Source organism: Acomys minous (assembly GCF_964271855.1).
Source record: "Acomys minous genome assembly, chromosome: 5".
Lineage (NCBI taxonomy): Eukaryota > Metazoa > Chordata > Mammalia > Rodentia > Muridae > Acomys > Acomys minous.
The window spans coordinates 89,077,957-89,091,288 of NC_140494.1; the positions used below are offsets into that span (position 1 = coordinate 89,077,957).

Genomic DNA, 13,332 nt, shown 5'->3' on the forward strand with positions numbered 1-13,332 from the left:
CCTGATTTCATTCAATCCCACTTCTCAGGTCTTGGTGCTGTTTTTTCTTGGGTTCCTAGAATCCTATTCAGAAAAGTCCACACCCCCCACCCCAGAGTTTCCTCTAGCAGGTTCAAAGTCTCACCTTGAGGCCTTTGATCCATCTCCAGAGCATCTTTGCCAAGGGTGAGGAGGATTCCATTTCCCTGTCCTGCAGGTGGAGCCTGTTGCCCTTGTGTTCCATCCTTTTTGAAGAGGGTAGGTTTTTCCCTTCTCTTTAAGGCCCCTGGTTGACAGCTGTGTGGGTCGGTGTCACTGCCGCTGCTCTGTCAGGTACTGTAATTTGAAGCCAGGCACTGCTGAACCTCCAGCATTGATAGTTTGGTTGCTTTGCTATTTGGGGGTCCTTTGTGCTTCCATATGAATTTTAGAACCAGTTTGTTTGTAGCTGCAAATATCAATGGAATTTTAGTAAAGTCATTAAATCTATATTTATCCTAGTGTTCCATAAAACATGGGAAGCCCTACCTTTTTGGTTCAGTCTTTCCTTTAATAGCTGAGCCAGCCATCCCTTCGTCCAACAGGAAGTTGTTGTCATCTGGTATCTGTGGTTTTTTCCCTTCAGTATATACCAGTCATTGTAGAGGTGCCTCCCAGCCCCAGTAGGCATTCCTAGGCTTTGTTTTTGGCTAATGTGAATGGAATTATTTTTCCTGACTTTTATCATTCTGCTTCTTATTCTAAGCAGAATGCACTAGAACAGTGAGAACCACTCAGGATGCTTATAGGCTTCCAGCTGAGAGAGCAGTGTGTGTGTGAGGAGGGAAGATTCCTACAATAGTGTAGGTAGACTCTCCAGGGACAGGAACAAGTAGCTCTGCGCTGCTGGATCGTAGCAGCAAAGGATGGGGTTGTCTGCCACAGTATTAACAGAGCTGAGTGGCTCAGTGATGCAGCCTGCAGTGGGTGTTAGCATGTTCCCATCCATAAAGGTTCCTCATGAGATGACAGGAGGTAGAATGTGTGCTGAAGCAGACTTCACACATGTGCACACAGGGATGCAGCATGTGGCCCCAGCCTCTGGCTTTAACAAGTTAGGCTGGTGCACAGTACACCACGGCTGCTGCTGTGGAACTCTGGGGTGGGGCACATAGAGGTGACAGAGCAGTTAGATATGCACATAGGTGTGACAGGCTAGAGCCTGCTAAAGAAAGGTCATCCACATGCCCAGTGGACACATGTGGATTACACCATGCTTGTGAAGGTTGAGTTTGTAAAGGTGGCTTGGGGCAGCTAGCGCAAACTGATAGATTTTACGTTGCCCTTGATAGACAGAGCCTTATCAAGAGACGCTAACTCTACCTGTTCTCTAAGTCAGCATGAGTCCAGTGCCATCCGGGATTCTAGTAATGACGTGTTTGGCATTTACCTGGTCCCAGGTACTGTGATAAACTCACCATGAATGACTTGACTTTCTCCTGGTGAAGGAGCCAGAACACAATCCAAGTCTACTTTGGTGTGTTTCCAAGTGTGGGCTGTAGGCTGGGGAGGCCTTCAAGGATACAGACACATCATGAAAGGTCGAGAAGTTAGGGTGAGACAATTAAGATATTTATGGTGAGCAAGGATGGGCACAGGGACGAAGGAGCTGCACAGTGGACAGGGTAGTAACTGATTCCATGTAGAGATGGAGCCTGTGGGTCTGGCCAGTGAAAGCTTCCTTCCAGTGTATAGGAGCAAAGAAGGAGCAATGGGACATGAGTAATGTGTTTGCTACATCTTTAGGAGATACAATGGGTGTACTGTAATTAGGTGAGAAACAATAGGAAATGTAGGCTCTCCTCCATATGGGCCGTCACTGAAGGAAGAGGTGAGCTGAGAAGAACAGCTGCAAGTGTGAAAACAAAGGCTTGGGCTTCAGTGCAACCTTAGAAGGGCCTGGTAGAAAGAGGAAGTCAGTGTCTCAGTCTGGGTAAAGTCTTGAGCCAAACAGAAGCTTTTGATGAATGGCCATCATATTTGAGTAAGGTAGAGGCTAGCAATGAAAACCAAAGAGAGAACTCAGTGCCAAATCCACGTAGGTCCCTACAGTTGATGTCTTGTGTCTTACAGGACTTTTATTAACACTGTTTCCCCTTTCCCCAGAGTCCATCAGTGACATCACATTTGGAGCCGGGGTTAGTTACATCGGGACACCATCAACTCTATCTTTTAAGAAAGGTAAGCACTGGGTTTTCTTCTGGGCACCACATCCATTGCCTCGGAAGTGCTGAGAAAACTAAATTTCCTTTCCGTTGACTCCTTTTCAGAGAAAATCGAAGCCCAGGATCAAGAAAGGGACATTTTATGTTTATCACTGCCTGATAAGTCGTAAGTTTTTTGGGTAGGCTTTTCTTATCAAGCTTTTTCCTTTCTTGGTGAGCTGCTGACTGTATGGTGTTCTTCTCCAGGCCTCCACAGTCTCCACAGTGGAATGTAAAGTCTCTAGCCAGGAACAAGGGCAACCCAAGGTCCAGCAGGAGGACACTTCGCAAGGCCCCTCTGAAGACAGCCAACTGATGGTGTGCATGCACTGGCAACAGCTGAAGGCAGCGAGCTGCAGGGACACTTGCCTTCCCTTGTGGAGGGGAAAGGATGGTGTGGCCTGCACGTGGAGAGCCTTCCCTGGGCACTGCCAAGCCCTTCCTTAGGACACCGGCCTGGCTTCACTCAACTTGTATTTGGCTAACCAACCTTCTGCATCTCTCTTTATGTCATTGTAGTTGAGATTTGTAAATAGAGAAATGACATTTAGACTTTCTTACAATAAGCTATTTAATATTGTGACATTCTATTTCAGTGTCAAATCTCTGGTAAGTTACAGTGTGGCCTTCAAGGAACACAATTTTAGATACCAGCTTTCTTACATAAACTTAAGTGTCTATAGCTTGTGTGAATATTATATTCATTATAATATATATTTCCCCTTAGCTAATGGCAAAGTTTTGAATGAAAGATTTTTCTATTTATAATTCCAAATTTTTATTAAAAGAGGTGTACAGTCTTTATAAAACAAAGTAATAAAGGTCAAATATAAATATAACCTAGCATTTAATATCATTTTTCCGGCTTTAGAACAAGGCTTTATTGCTGGTCTTAGCATTGCATTTAAGTACTTAAGATCAAACCTTCCCTAGTAAGGTTCAGTTCATCTGCACACTGGCCTTTGTCTCCCTAACGACAGACATTCCCGCCAGTACACTAGAAAGGTATAAGCCTGCTTATGATGACCTACAGACAGCGTGGCAGTGGTACTGGTAAGTGTAACTGCCAAGGGCTGTCCACAACTGGGCGTGACTGGGGTCTCTTACACAGGTACTATTTCGGGGATCCGAAGAGATGAATTGAATGTCCTACCCTTTTGGAGAGATGAGTCTCACTGTATTGTTCAGCATATTGAACGGACTCAACTGGTCCTTTTCTTGTTTCAGCCTTCGGAGAGCAGACACCACAGGCATGCTCCATCATCCCTGTCTAGCACCACCCTCCTCCCACCCCTGTACGAACCCAGCGCCGTGCATACTTAGGCAAGCCCTCTACCATTTGTAGTGTACATTCAGGGACTCTGCCAATTGTTGGAGTAGTGTCACAGCTGCTTTTGAGTGAGCAAATGTGGCTGCAGTCTAGACATTGGTTTCCTTAACAGGATGGAGCTATACCTTTGCAGAGTATGTGCCTCGCCTAATGCTAAAAATACAGGGTAAACCTAACAGAAATAAAGAAGTGGTTTGGTTTTGTTTTTAAATAAATGAGTGAGTTTAACAACTAAATTGCAGGTATGGTTGTACGAGTGTGTAACACCTATGAACAACTTCAACTTCAGTGGCCAAAAACCAGCCTCTTTCAGGTTTCTCCAGTCACGTTCACATCCTACAGGTAAGTGACCACCTTCTGTCCAAGTCTATACAATCCCAGGCCACTGATTTCCAGGCTCAAGTGTTACACTAAGAAGGCTTTAGGGCACAAAGGAGTAAAAGGGGAATTGTGGCTGCCCTGTTGCTGTGACAGCCACTGGGAGGCAAGGGTCTTATCCCTCCACCCCACTAGAAGACAGCTATCCTGCGCCACCAAGAGGAAAGTGGAGGAGGGACGATACCATCCAGGATGCACAGGCGGGAGAAACCCTGAGCAGGCACAGAAACATTGCCTTGCTATTCCTACCAGTGTCTTAGCATATAGCCTTCCACATAATGTGCTTCAAGGTACACACTGAAAAAAATGGAAGATAATTTTTTTAAAGTTGAAGTATAAAAAAATTAAGATGACAAAGTGGCTAACCTTTCCATAAAACCTCTCCTCTGGGAGCACGGTAGAGTTCAGAACTCCATTAGAGGCTCCTGGCTTCTAACCACTTACATCATGAGTCTAGCATGGCAAAGTGTTTGAGACCAAACATCTATCTATCTGCTCTTGAAGAACAAAGGCTTTTGAATGGTGTTTCTACTGTCCCATAAAATGAACAGTGTCTCAGGCAGATAAAAGATTTAAAATAAAAATTAGAAAACTGCTTTTCGTCAGACATTTTACTTTGCTCACCTCACCATCAGGCTTTGTACCCTGGTATTACCTTCTGATATTCTTCAAAGAGATGTGCTGGACACAGTGGCTTGTCATGAAGGAGACAGCCTGCAGTGTTGAGACACTTTCATCACAACAAAGAGAACAGCACAATCTCCTTCTGAAATATTACTGTAGTTGACACGTTCTATTTAAATTGCCTTCGGCCTTGGATACACTTATCAACTAAACAAACGATTAAGATGATTTTTAAAAGCAAGTACTTGGCTGTGTCTTACAGTGTTCTGTCACATGCACCCAAAGACTGGCAAGCCACTGGCCACCAGCCTTCCTCAGCTTCCCGCTCAGAGTACCACCAGTGAAGACTTTCATCAGGTGCAGAGTGAGGTCAGGGCTGCAGTTGACCGTGGACGTTCCATCCCCCACACACAGGTCAGCGATTTAACTAACCCTGGGGACCGTCCGACGAGGTCTGCACAGGACTGCTCTGGGAGCAGGGAGTCGTACCGTCTCAGGAAGAGGCCATGCAAAACCAGCCCAGGTGTTCCCAGGGTTTCTTGATGCAGAAAGATAGAGACGTGACTAGGTTGGAATTCTTTAATGGTTTCCTAAGCAACAGTGGCCAGACAGAGTAAGTATTCTTAGGAAAAATGCTAAAACTTGTGAGCAAAGGAACGTTCACCCAGCCTCCTCAAGAGAGTTCCTTAAAAGAGTTTATTACTGGTATTTTCCAATTGAACACTAGCAGCCCAAGCCTTCTACCTTAAGTTGAACTCTTAAAAAAATAAGTTTTGAAACACTGTATGGCAATATATTTACAGTTTATATAGAAATTCTCAATAATCAAAATACATCTTTAGCAAAAATTTAGAATGTTAAAATTTTATAAAATAAGCAAAACCAATAGAAAAGGAGACTTGAGTACCATTTCAGACTTAGCTTAAGACAGAGAGGTTCTCCTAAACCCTGGCAACTCCTGGGAAGAAGAGTTCTCTGGGTAAGATCCCTCTTTCCAGCAAGCAATTTTACCTTTCTGATTTGGGTTTTTATATAATGCTGATCCAAACAGATTCTCCAGGATGGACATGCCAATACTGGCCAATCAGCAGAGGCAACAAGGTGAGTCAGGGTCCAGGGAGCAAGGCACTGCCTGAAAACCTTCCTGGGGCACTGTCACAGACGTCATGTTCATGCTGCTGCTGCTGCTGCTGCTGCTGTTGCTGCAGCCCAGCACTCCATTCTCTCACAGCCAACATTGTCCTGGCAGCTAAACAGCCTGGGGCAAAAACAGTCCAAGTCGCCCTGCACAGGAGAACTGACACCAGAAAGGCCTGATCAGGCTAGCAACAGTCTAGGTTACTACATCCGTCTTCAGGAGGATTTCTTTTATTCATGTGGCTTGTTAAAGAGTAAGGAAGGAGTCGTCAACTTTGGCCAAAACAAAAAGCTTCTGCGTGTCTAGCTTTGTAAGGGTGCCCTGGGCTCACAGTGGCCCTGACCAGCTTCCAATAGAGGTATTTATACGCATGTGCTCTCCCAGCCACCAGGCCTCAGATAACAAAGGACGATTTGTGTCTGAAGTCACCCTGCAAAAGTAGCACAAAGAATCGATTCAGGGGCTTTGTTGGGTGGTGGTGGCGACACGCTGGTCAAATGTGGCCTCAGCTGAGCAGATGGAATCCTCCCTCTTCAGCTGTAAGTAACCTCCACCAGCACGCAAGTCCACGGGGAAGGAGGGCACTGCAGGTACCCTGAGGTCCATTAGGGTTTCTGGTGTCTTACCTCCTCGTTTGTCCGAATGTAGTTAACTCCCTCGTGCTTCCCTGGGCTCTTATAACTGTGAAGAGAAGAGACAGCTCAGTGGTGAGGCTACACATGAATACAGGCCTGAACTTCCCCTTCAGACAAGGCGGGCATACCTTTCTCCATCTTCTTTATTGTTGATGAAGCAGCCACGTCTGTACGCACAGCAGATGCCCATGGTCATCAGAGCCAGAACAATAAGGACAACCAGGACTCCGCCAATAATCCCGGCAATGTTCAGATCATCTGCAGAAAAAGTTTGTGGGCAGAGATGGTGTGGTCCAGCAAAGGACCTTGACCCTGTTAGGTCACCCTTTCAACCGTGACCCCAACCCCATTTACTCCTCTGTCCATTCATGCCCACTCTAGCCAGAAGAGGAAACTGACCCTTTTAGAAGACACAGGTGACCGCAGTAACCCCTGATATCATAAAGCATACTGGGATGTGGTCAGTTCAAATGCAGTTATACTCAAAGCCACTGAGAGAACTTTACCAGTGTACAAATGGCCTTAAAACCTTGTAAATGTTATTCATGGAGAAATGGCTGTATTTACGTAGAATCAAGAGCCAGGAGCCCTAAGGGAAGTAACCATCCTAATTTATACAGCCTGCCTTTGCTATAGATTACTTTAGGAAAAGAAAGCTTCAAATCTTAGACACGAAAACTGTTAAATGCACATTTGACCTTCCACATCCCTGGCCACCTGCCCTCAGCCCTTTCAGAACCTCTTGTAATCTTCCAGGCAGAGGCTCTAGTGGTTTTATTTCTCTGTGCAAATAAGGATTTGTGAAGATGGCAAGAAACCTTCCTACAGCAGCAAATGACCCGAAAGTTAATTCCTCAAACTTGGCAAATGAGCTGCACCGAATGCTATGTGTACATAGACACTTGCAGTAATTTCAGGTGGTCTTGGGACCCTGTGTGCAACAGTCCTCCAATAGGCTATGGAAACCACTGCTCTCGGGGTGGCTCAGCTCACCCCATCCACTCCCTACACCTCCCTGTGCGCCCACCCACTCAAGATGACATCACACAACAGGGAAAAGCATGGGCTTTTGAGTTTCCTGTGAAAATAGCTACTCTAACTGGTAAGGCTCGGGCTCCCTATACAACTGTTTTTGATGCTTCTCTCATTTACCAAAGAATTTACTACACTCTGAACTTTCCATGACAGGATATGTTGCCAACACCCAAGCCCCCAGGAAGTTCACATGAGGATCTACTTAATTAGATCTCATGCTCTTTTTATAGTCCCCTCAGGCTCCCAGTGATGTGCCCCTTGTCAGCTCCAGAGGAAAACTGACCTATGGCAGAGTGGTTAGCTAAATTGACATCTAACATTTAAATGTTCTAGTCATTTCCCAGTCTTCAACATAGTCTTTTCAAGTGACTCACAGACTTCCATGTCCTGCCCCTCACACCTGGCTGCACCTGCGTCGTTGGAAGCAATGCAATAGTACTGCCCAGAGTCGTCCTTGTGGGCAGCACTGAAAACCTGTTTTAGAAATGACAAGTATTATTTTACTCAACAGGACAAACTGCACACCAGACACCAAGGCTGACACCCAAGGCCCCAATAAAGCCACAAAGCAGTCAGCTCACCCGCAATGGTTCCCCAGCCTGCACCCAAGATCTAGGAACAAGGAACTCCCTCCAGGATACAGAGAGCAATGCTGCGCAAAGCACCAGAAGAAGGCAGCTTCACTTTTCACGCTAACATCAAAGGGGTCCTAAGGACTCTCCTTAGACACATACCAAATACCCTGTGACAGTTCCCCTGAAAGATACACGCAGCTGGGGATTTCACAAACCAAGACACCTCCCTGATGAGAAGTGCCTCAAGGTCAGCATGTTCTTTGGTGCATGACCAAGCCATTTTTTCTCTCTCTCCCATGTGCCCTCCCACTACCAAGTAAGTCTTCCCGCCCTGCCCCACCCCCGCATCCCCTTTTTTTTGGGTTTTTGAGACAAGGCTTCTCTGTATAGCCCTGGTTGTCCTGGAACAAACTTTTTATTCAATTTATTTAATGTGTATGATTGCTCTATCTGCATGTACACCTGCTTGCCAGAAGGAGGCATCAAACCCCAATATAAATGGTGGTGAGCCACCATGTGGTTGCTGGGAACTGAACTCAGGACCTCTGGAAGAGTAGACAATGCTCTTAAATGCTGAGCCATCTCTCCAACCCCTGGAACGAACTCTTTAGACCAGGCTGGCCTCCAAGTCAGAGGCCTACCGCTACCTCCCAAGTGTTGGGATTAAGGTGTGCGCCACCACCACCAGGCACCAGTAGTTTATTCTGAAGCAAATTCCAGACATGTTTTATCCGTAGGTACATATCCTTATATGCTAAGGATTTAAGAACCGTAGTCACGCCAAGGCTACACAGAGAAACCCTATCTCGAAAAACCAAAAAAAAAAAAAAAAGAACCGTAGTCACAAATTTGTTGATAATGGCTTCCTACCAAACATCGGCCCAGTAACCACATTTCCTTCACAGGATGGTGTATATGTTCCATTGCTTACTCAAACTAAGATTCTAACAATGCATACCCATTTGTTTACTTGTCCCTTGGTCTCTTCCAGATGGATAGGTTTCCATTTGTTTACTCCCTTAGCACTTGATTATAGAAAAGCGAGAGCCACTTTTCCTGTAGTTTTTGGCGATCTGGATTTTGACTCTGCCTTGAAAAGGAACCTCTGGCTCTTCCAGGCAGCCAAGGCCCCAACAAATGCATCTGCAACCTCACCTCGGAGGAGCTCTTACCAGAGTGCCTGTCTCTGAGTTCACGGTGAAAGAGGAATTGTGAAATCTGGGATTGGCCCTGGAATCCGTAGGCAGTGGCACATCGTTGCGGTACCAGCTATAGTGAGGCCGGGGATAGCCCTCGCTCTCCTGGCACTGCAGTGTCGCCATCTTGCCTACAGGCACAGCCTTTGGAACTCTGCAGACAGGAGTTACTGGCTTCACTGCAGGCAAAATACAGGTTGGCGTTTAAAATCTCAGCACATACCAAAACCTGGTATAATAAACAAGCTCCCAGGACCACAGCTCATCTGCAGGCCGCCGGCTGCCTGCACCCTGCCCACTCGGGAGCGCACCCCACCCGGTGCATCTAATCTTGCAGTCTCAGGTTCCTCCACCTTCAGGAGGCTGGTAGGGACCCCAGCAGGTGCTCCACGTCTCATCTCCCCACCCCAACTCTTGACAGCCATACTGGCTCCTCTCTCCAAACTGCAGACAGCCCCAGGAATGCACCTCTGGGGGAATGGACTCAGAATATCTAGATCTAAGGCTGCCTTGGGGGCAACGCTCCACATCAGCGGGCTCCTACCTTGCACAATTAACTCAATGGTAATCTCATCCACTTCTTTGCGGTCACTTAGAGCAACAACCTCACAGCGGTAGATGGCAGAGTCTGACCGTGTCACATTCCAGATTCTCAGGGAAGTTTTTCCAAACACATCTGTGCGGCCTGCCAGGTCCCCTAGAAAAAAAAAGGAGGACACAAGATATAGCCACTGGAGGACAGTGTGGGGCTGGACCCGATGGCAGAGCAAGCAGGTTGCAGACTGCTGTCTGTCCTGTCCCTATGTGAGAGGAGTGGTCTTCATGCGGACCAGGCTACTGACTTCTCCCCATGTGCAACCTGAGCATCAAAAATGGTAGCTGGTATTTAAAATAAAGCCAGGAACCTTATTTTCTTTTATAATTTCCTGGAGGGGATAAAGGAAAAAATTAAAAGGAAATTGAAGAAAAACCAAATAAACATTAAAAACTAAATCCACAAAGGATGTTGTGGCTATGACATGAAAAAGAAGAAAGCTGAACCCTGGCTGCCCTCCCTGGGCAGCAAGCACCTAAGAGTTGAAGGAGAGTTGGGCAGCTATTTGTAACACTCTAAGCTTACAAGAACTTGAGCTTGAGGCTAGCCTAGGCAACAAACACAGTAAGCTCGAGGCCAGCCTCGGCAACATTAGCAAAGTGCTGCCTCAAAAGCAAAAACCTTTCAAAGTCTTAAGGAAAAATGCCTAATTGTTTTAGACTTATGTTATGTGTCTGGGTGTATGCGTGTCTGTAAAGCAGGTGTGTGCCTGGTGTCCCCACAGGTCAGAAGGAGAGCATCAAACCCCCTGGAGCGTGAGTTACCATGTGGGTGCTGGGAATCACACCTAGCTCCTCTGTAAAAGCAGCCGGTGTTCTCAACCGCTGAGGCCTTCCTCCAGAAGACACAGTCTTCTTAGTTAGTTAACAGCTTCTTAGATATGACAACAAAGACACAAGCACAAAAGCTGGGGTAATATTAGAGTTCATCAAGTCAAACCAGCTGTGCTTAAAGGACATAAGCAGGTGAAAAGGCAGCTACAGAATGGGAGAAACTCTAAATCATATCAGAAAAAAAGGACTATATATATAAATATAACTCAGAAACAAATGCACATGTTTACAAATGAACATAAAAGTTGATTAGGTATTTCTCCCGAGAGAATCTACAGCTGCCCGACTTGCACGTGAAAAGATGACTTTTCTCTGAGATATCTCTACACATATCCTCTAGGACTATTAAGATCAAAGGTCAGATGACCACAAGTGTTGGTGCGACTACAGGGGAAACGCTGCTAGTGAGTATGTAAAACGATGAAGCCAGGGCTAGGGAGATGGCTCAGCGGTTAAGAACACTTAGTTCTTTTGCAGAGGACCCAGGTTGGGTTCCCAGCCACCATATGGCGGCTCACAACCATCCATTAACGCCAGTTCCAGGGATCCAATGCCCTCTTCTGAACGCTTCACACCCAGCATGCAAATCTAGTCCACAGATATATGTATGTGGGCAAAATACATGCAGGAAATAAAGTAAATATTTTTAAAAGTGATGACACCACTTTGGAAAGCAGCCTAACAGCTTCCTCAAACACTCACCATGCAGCTACTGTATGCAGCTACCGTATGGCCCAATTGTGTGTACTTGGTCTTCACACAGAAGTGAGCACAGAATACTGATGATAGGCAAAGTGTCAAAGCAGCCCAACTGTACCCATCAACTGGTAAGTCGTCCCTCACTCTGCCCACACTCCCAGCGCTAGGGAAATAAAGAGTTTTCTTAGAGATTTATGATTATTATTTATATTGTATGTATTGCATGGGGGTATGTGCGCGTGTGAGTGCAGGGCCTGCAGAGCGCAGAAGAGGATAGCAGAGACCCAGAAGCTGGAGTTACTGGCTGCCTAGAGCTCAGGGCCTTTGCAATACTACACACTCTTACCAACTCAATCGTCTCTCCAGTCTCCCAAAAATACACTGGGTTTTTGTGGTTTTAATGAGTAGGCCTTTTTTAAAAAGCTTACTTGTTTATATTCTATGTGTAGGGGTGTTTTGTATCTCCATCACGTGCATGTGTCGCCTGTGACGACCAGGAGGAGGTGTCAGATCTGGAGTTGTGAGCTCTAGAGGGTGTTACCACTGAGCTACAAATGAAGCCCTTCGATGTTGTTGGGGGTTCGGTTTTGTTTATTCCCCCCTTAGTCCTAGAGACTGAAATCAGGGTTTTGAGAATGCTCAGTAGACACTGCACCACTGAGCTACAGCTATAGCCAACAAACTGTGTTTGTTTGTTTGTTTGTTTGTTACAGGGTTTCTCTATGTTGCAGAGCCCTGGCTATCCTGGACTTCCTTTGTAGACCAGGCTGGCCTTGAACTCACAAAGATCCACCTGCATCTGCCTCCCGAGTGCTGGGATTGAAGACACGCGAGACCAACGCACTGCCCAACAAACTATTTTTAAGAACACACAACTCCTGATAACATGTAGAACACAGGTCACAGAGACCAGGAATTCCCTAAAACTGGCTGTATCTGCACTGGACCTCCTATGTACCCCTTCCCTCAATGTCAGATGGAAAGTAGCTTCCCACTGCGTGCTGCCTCTCACTGCCTCACCACTACATCCTGCAGCGCAGCCTGGTCCTAGCAATTCTCCCCTTGTGTTTCCAGTGTCTCTACCTCAGCTCAGCCACTGTGAGCAACCCCACCCACCAGACTCTGCAAAGGAAGACTGGTATGGTGCTGCTCTGAATTTTGCTCAACCCAGTCTCTATGTCACTTCTCCTAGCACCTCTGATGGTACTACCTGCTGTCCTGGCTTGCCTGACACGGAGTGCACCTTTCTCATCTCCCTCTCTGCCAGGCCCTGGCTGCAGCTCTGGTCATCAGCTAAGCTCTCTCTGGTTTCTGTGTGTCCATCTGCAGCCGTCTTTCCTGCAACTCCATCTCTCCCCGTGCCACACTTGCTACCTTGTCTGACTCTGCAGCCTACTGCTGATGCCTAGCTCTCAGCCCCCTCCTCCTCCTCGCCATGCCATGGAAGCTTATGTTAGCACTGCCCCCAGATAATGCCATGCTGGTCAACAAAGGGAGGCCCCCGCACCTAACAGTGGACACAGTGTAGTTCAATGACTACCTGTGGCCCCACGCTGCTACAATGATCCCTCTGGTCGCTCACTTACAGTGTGTCTGTCATGAGCCATAACAATGTGGCTAAGGAAACTGTTGACTGTGACTGTTCTCAGAGAGGCAAGCGGGGCAGAGATCCCAGTCCTTATTAGTGAGCTGGGATTTGTTGAAGATGCATTTTTACAAGGGACAGGGAGGCTCAAAATATCAATGTTAAAATTGAAATATTCTACAACAGTAAACTCAGAATCAGAACAGTCCTATCTACAGATGCAGGCTAGCAGTCTGGGGTAAATCTCTGCTATTAAGTAAACTCCAAGACCTGCAGACAAAAGAGAAGCTAGTAGCACGGAGGATGATGGGATCGCACCTTGAATCTTGTTGTCAAAATACACATATGTGGTTTGGCCATCTTGGATTTTCTTCCATTCAATCCTAGGGTCATTTGTCTGTGAGTCCGTAATGATGCAAGACAGTTCCACACCTGGTGAGCAATGAGAAAGATTATAAGCCTAAGATTTCCACGCTCCCAAGGTGAG

At 46.5% G+C, this 13,332-nt stretch overlaps 2 protein-coding genes across 2 annotated transcripts in view; one reads left to right on the forward strand and one right to left on the reverse strand.

The window, feature by feature from the left end:
- NCAPD3 (non-SMC condensin II complex subunit D3) overlaps positions 1 to 3,061 on the forward strand; it is a 66,478-nt gene extending 63,417 nt beyond the window's left edge. The window contains exons 33-35 of the mRNA XM_084784186.1: positions 2,125 to 2,199; positions 2,289 to 2,349; positions 2,430 to 3,061. Of these exons, the coding sequence (XP_084640312.1) occupies positions 2,125 to 2,199; positions 2,289 to 2,349; positions 2,430 to 2,538 (245 nt within the window). The 3' untranslated portion in view covers positions 2,539 to 3,061. The remainder of the gene's footprint in view (positions 1 to 2,124; positions 2,200 to 2,288; positions 2,350 to 2,429) is intronic.
- A 2,058-nt stretch (positions 3,062 to 5,119) lies between these two features.
- JAM3 (junctional adhesion molecule 3) overlaps positions 5,120 to 13,332 on the reverse strand; it is a 52,747-nt gene continuing 44,534 nt past the window's right edge. The window contains exons 3-9 of the mRNA XM_084784199.1: positions 13,164 to 13,277; positions 9,678 to 9,830; positions 9,110 to 9,312; positions 7,737 to 7,836; positions 6,456 to 6,585; positions 6,319 to 6,373; positions 5,120 to 6,122 (exon numbers count right to left, since the gene is read on the reverse strand). Of these exons, the coding sequence (XP_084640325.1) occupies positions 6,087 to 6,122; positions 6,319 to 6,373; positions 6,456 to 6,585; positions 7,737 to 7,836; positions 9,110 to 9,312; positions 9,678 to 9,830; positions 13,164 to 13,277 (791 nt within the window). The 3' untranslated portion in view covers positions 5,120 to 6,086. The remainder of the gene's footprint in view (positions 6,123 to 6,318; positions 6,374 to 6,455; positions 6,586 to 7,736; positions 7,837 to 9,109; positions 9,313 to 9,677; positions 9,831 to 13,163; positions 13,278 to 13,332) is intronic.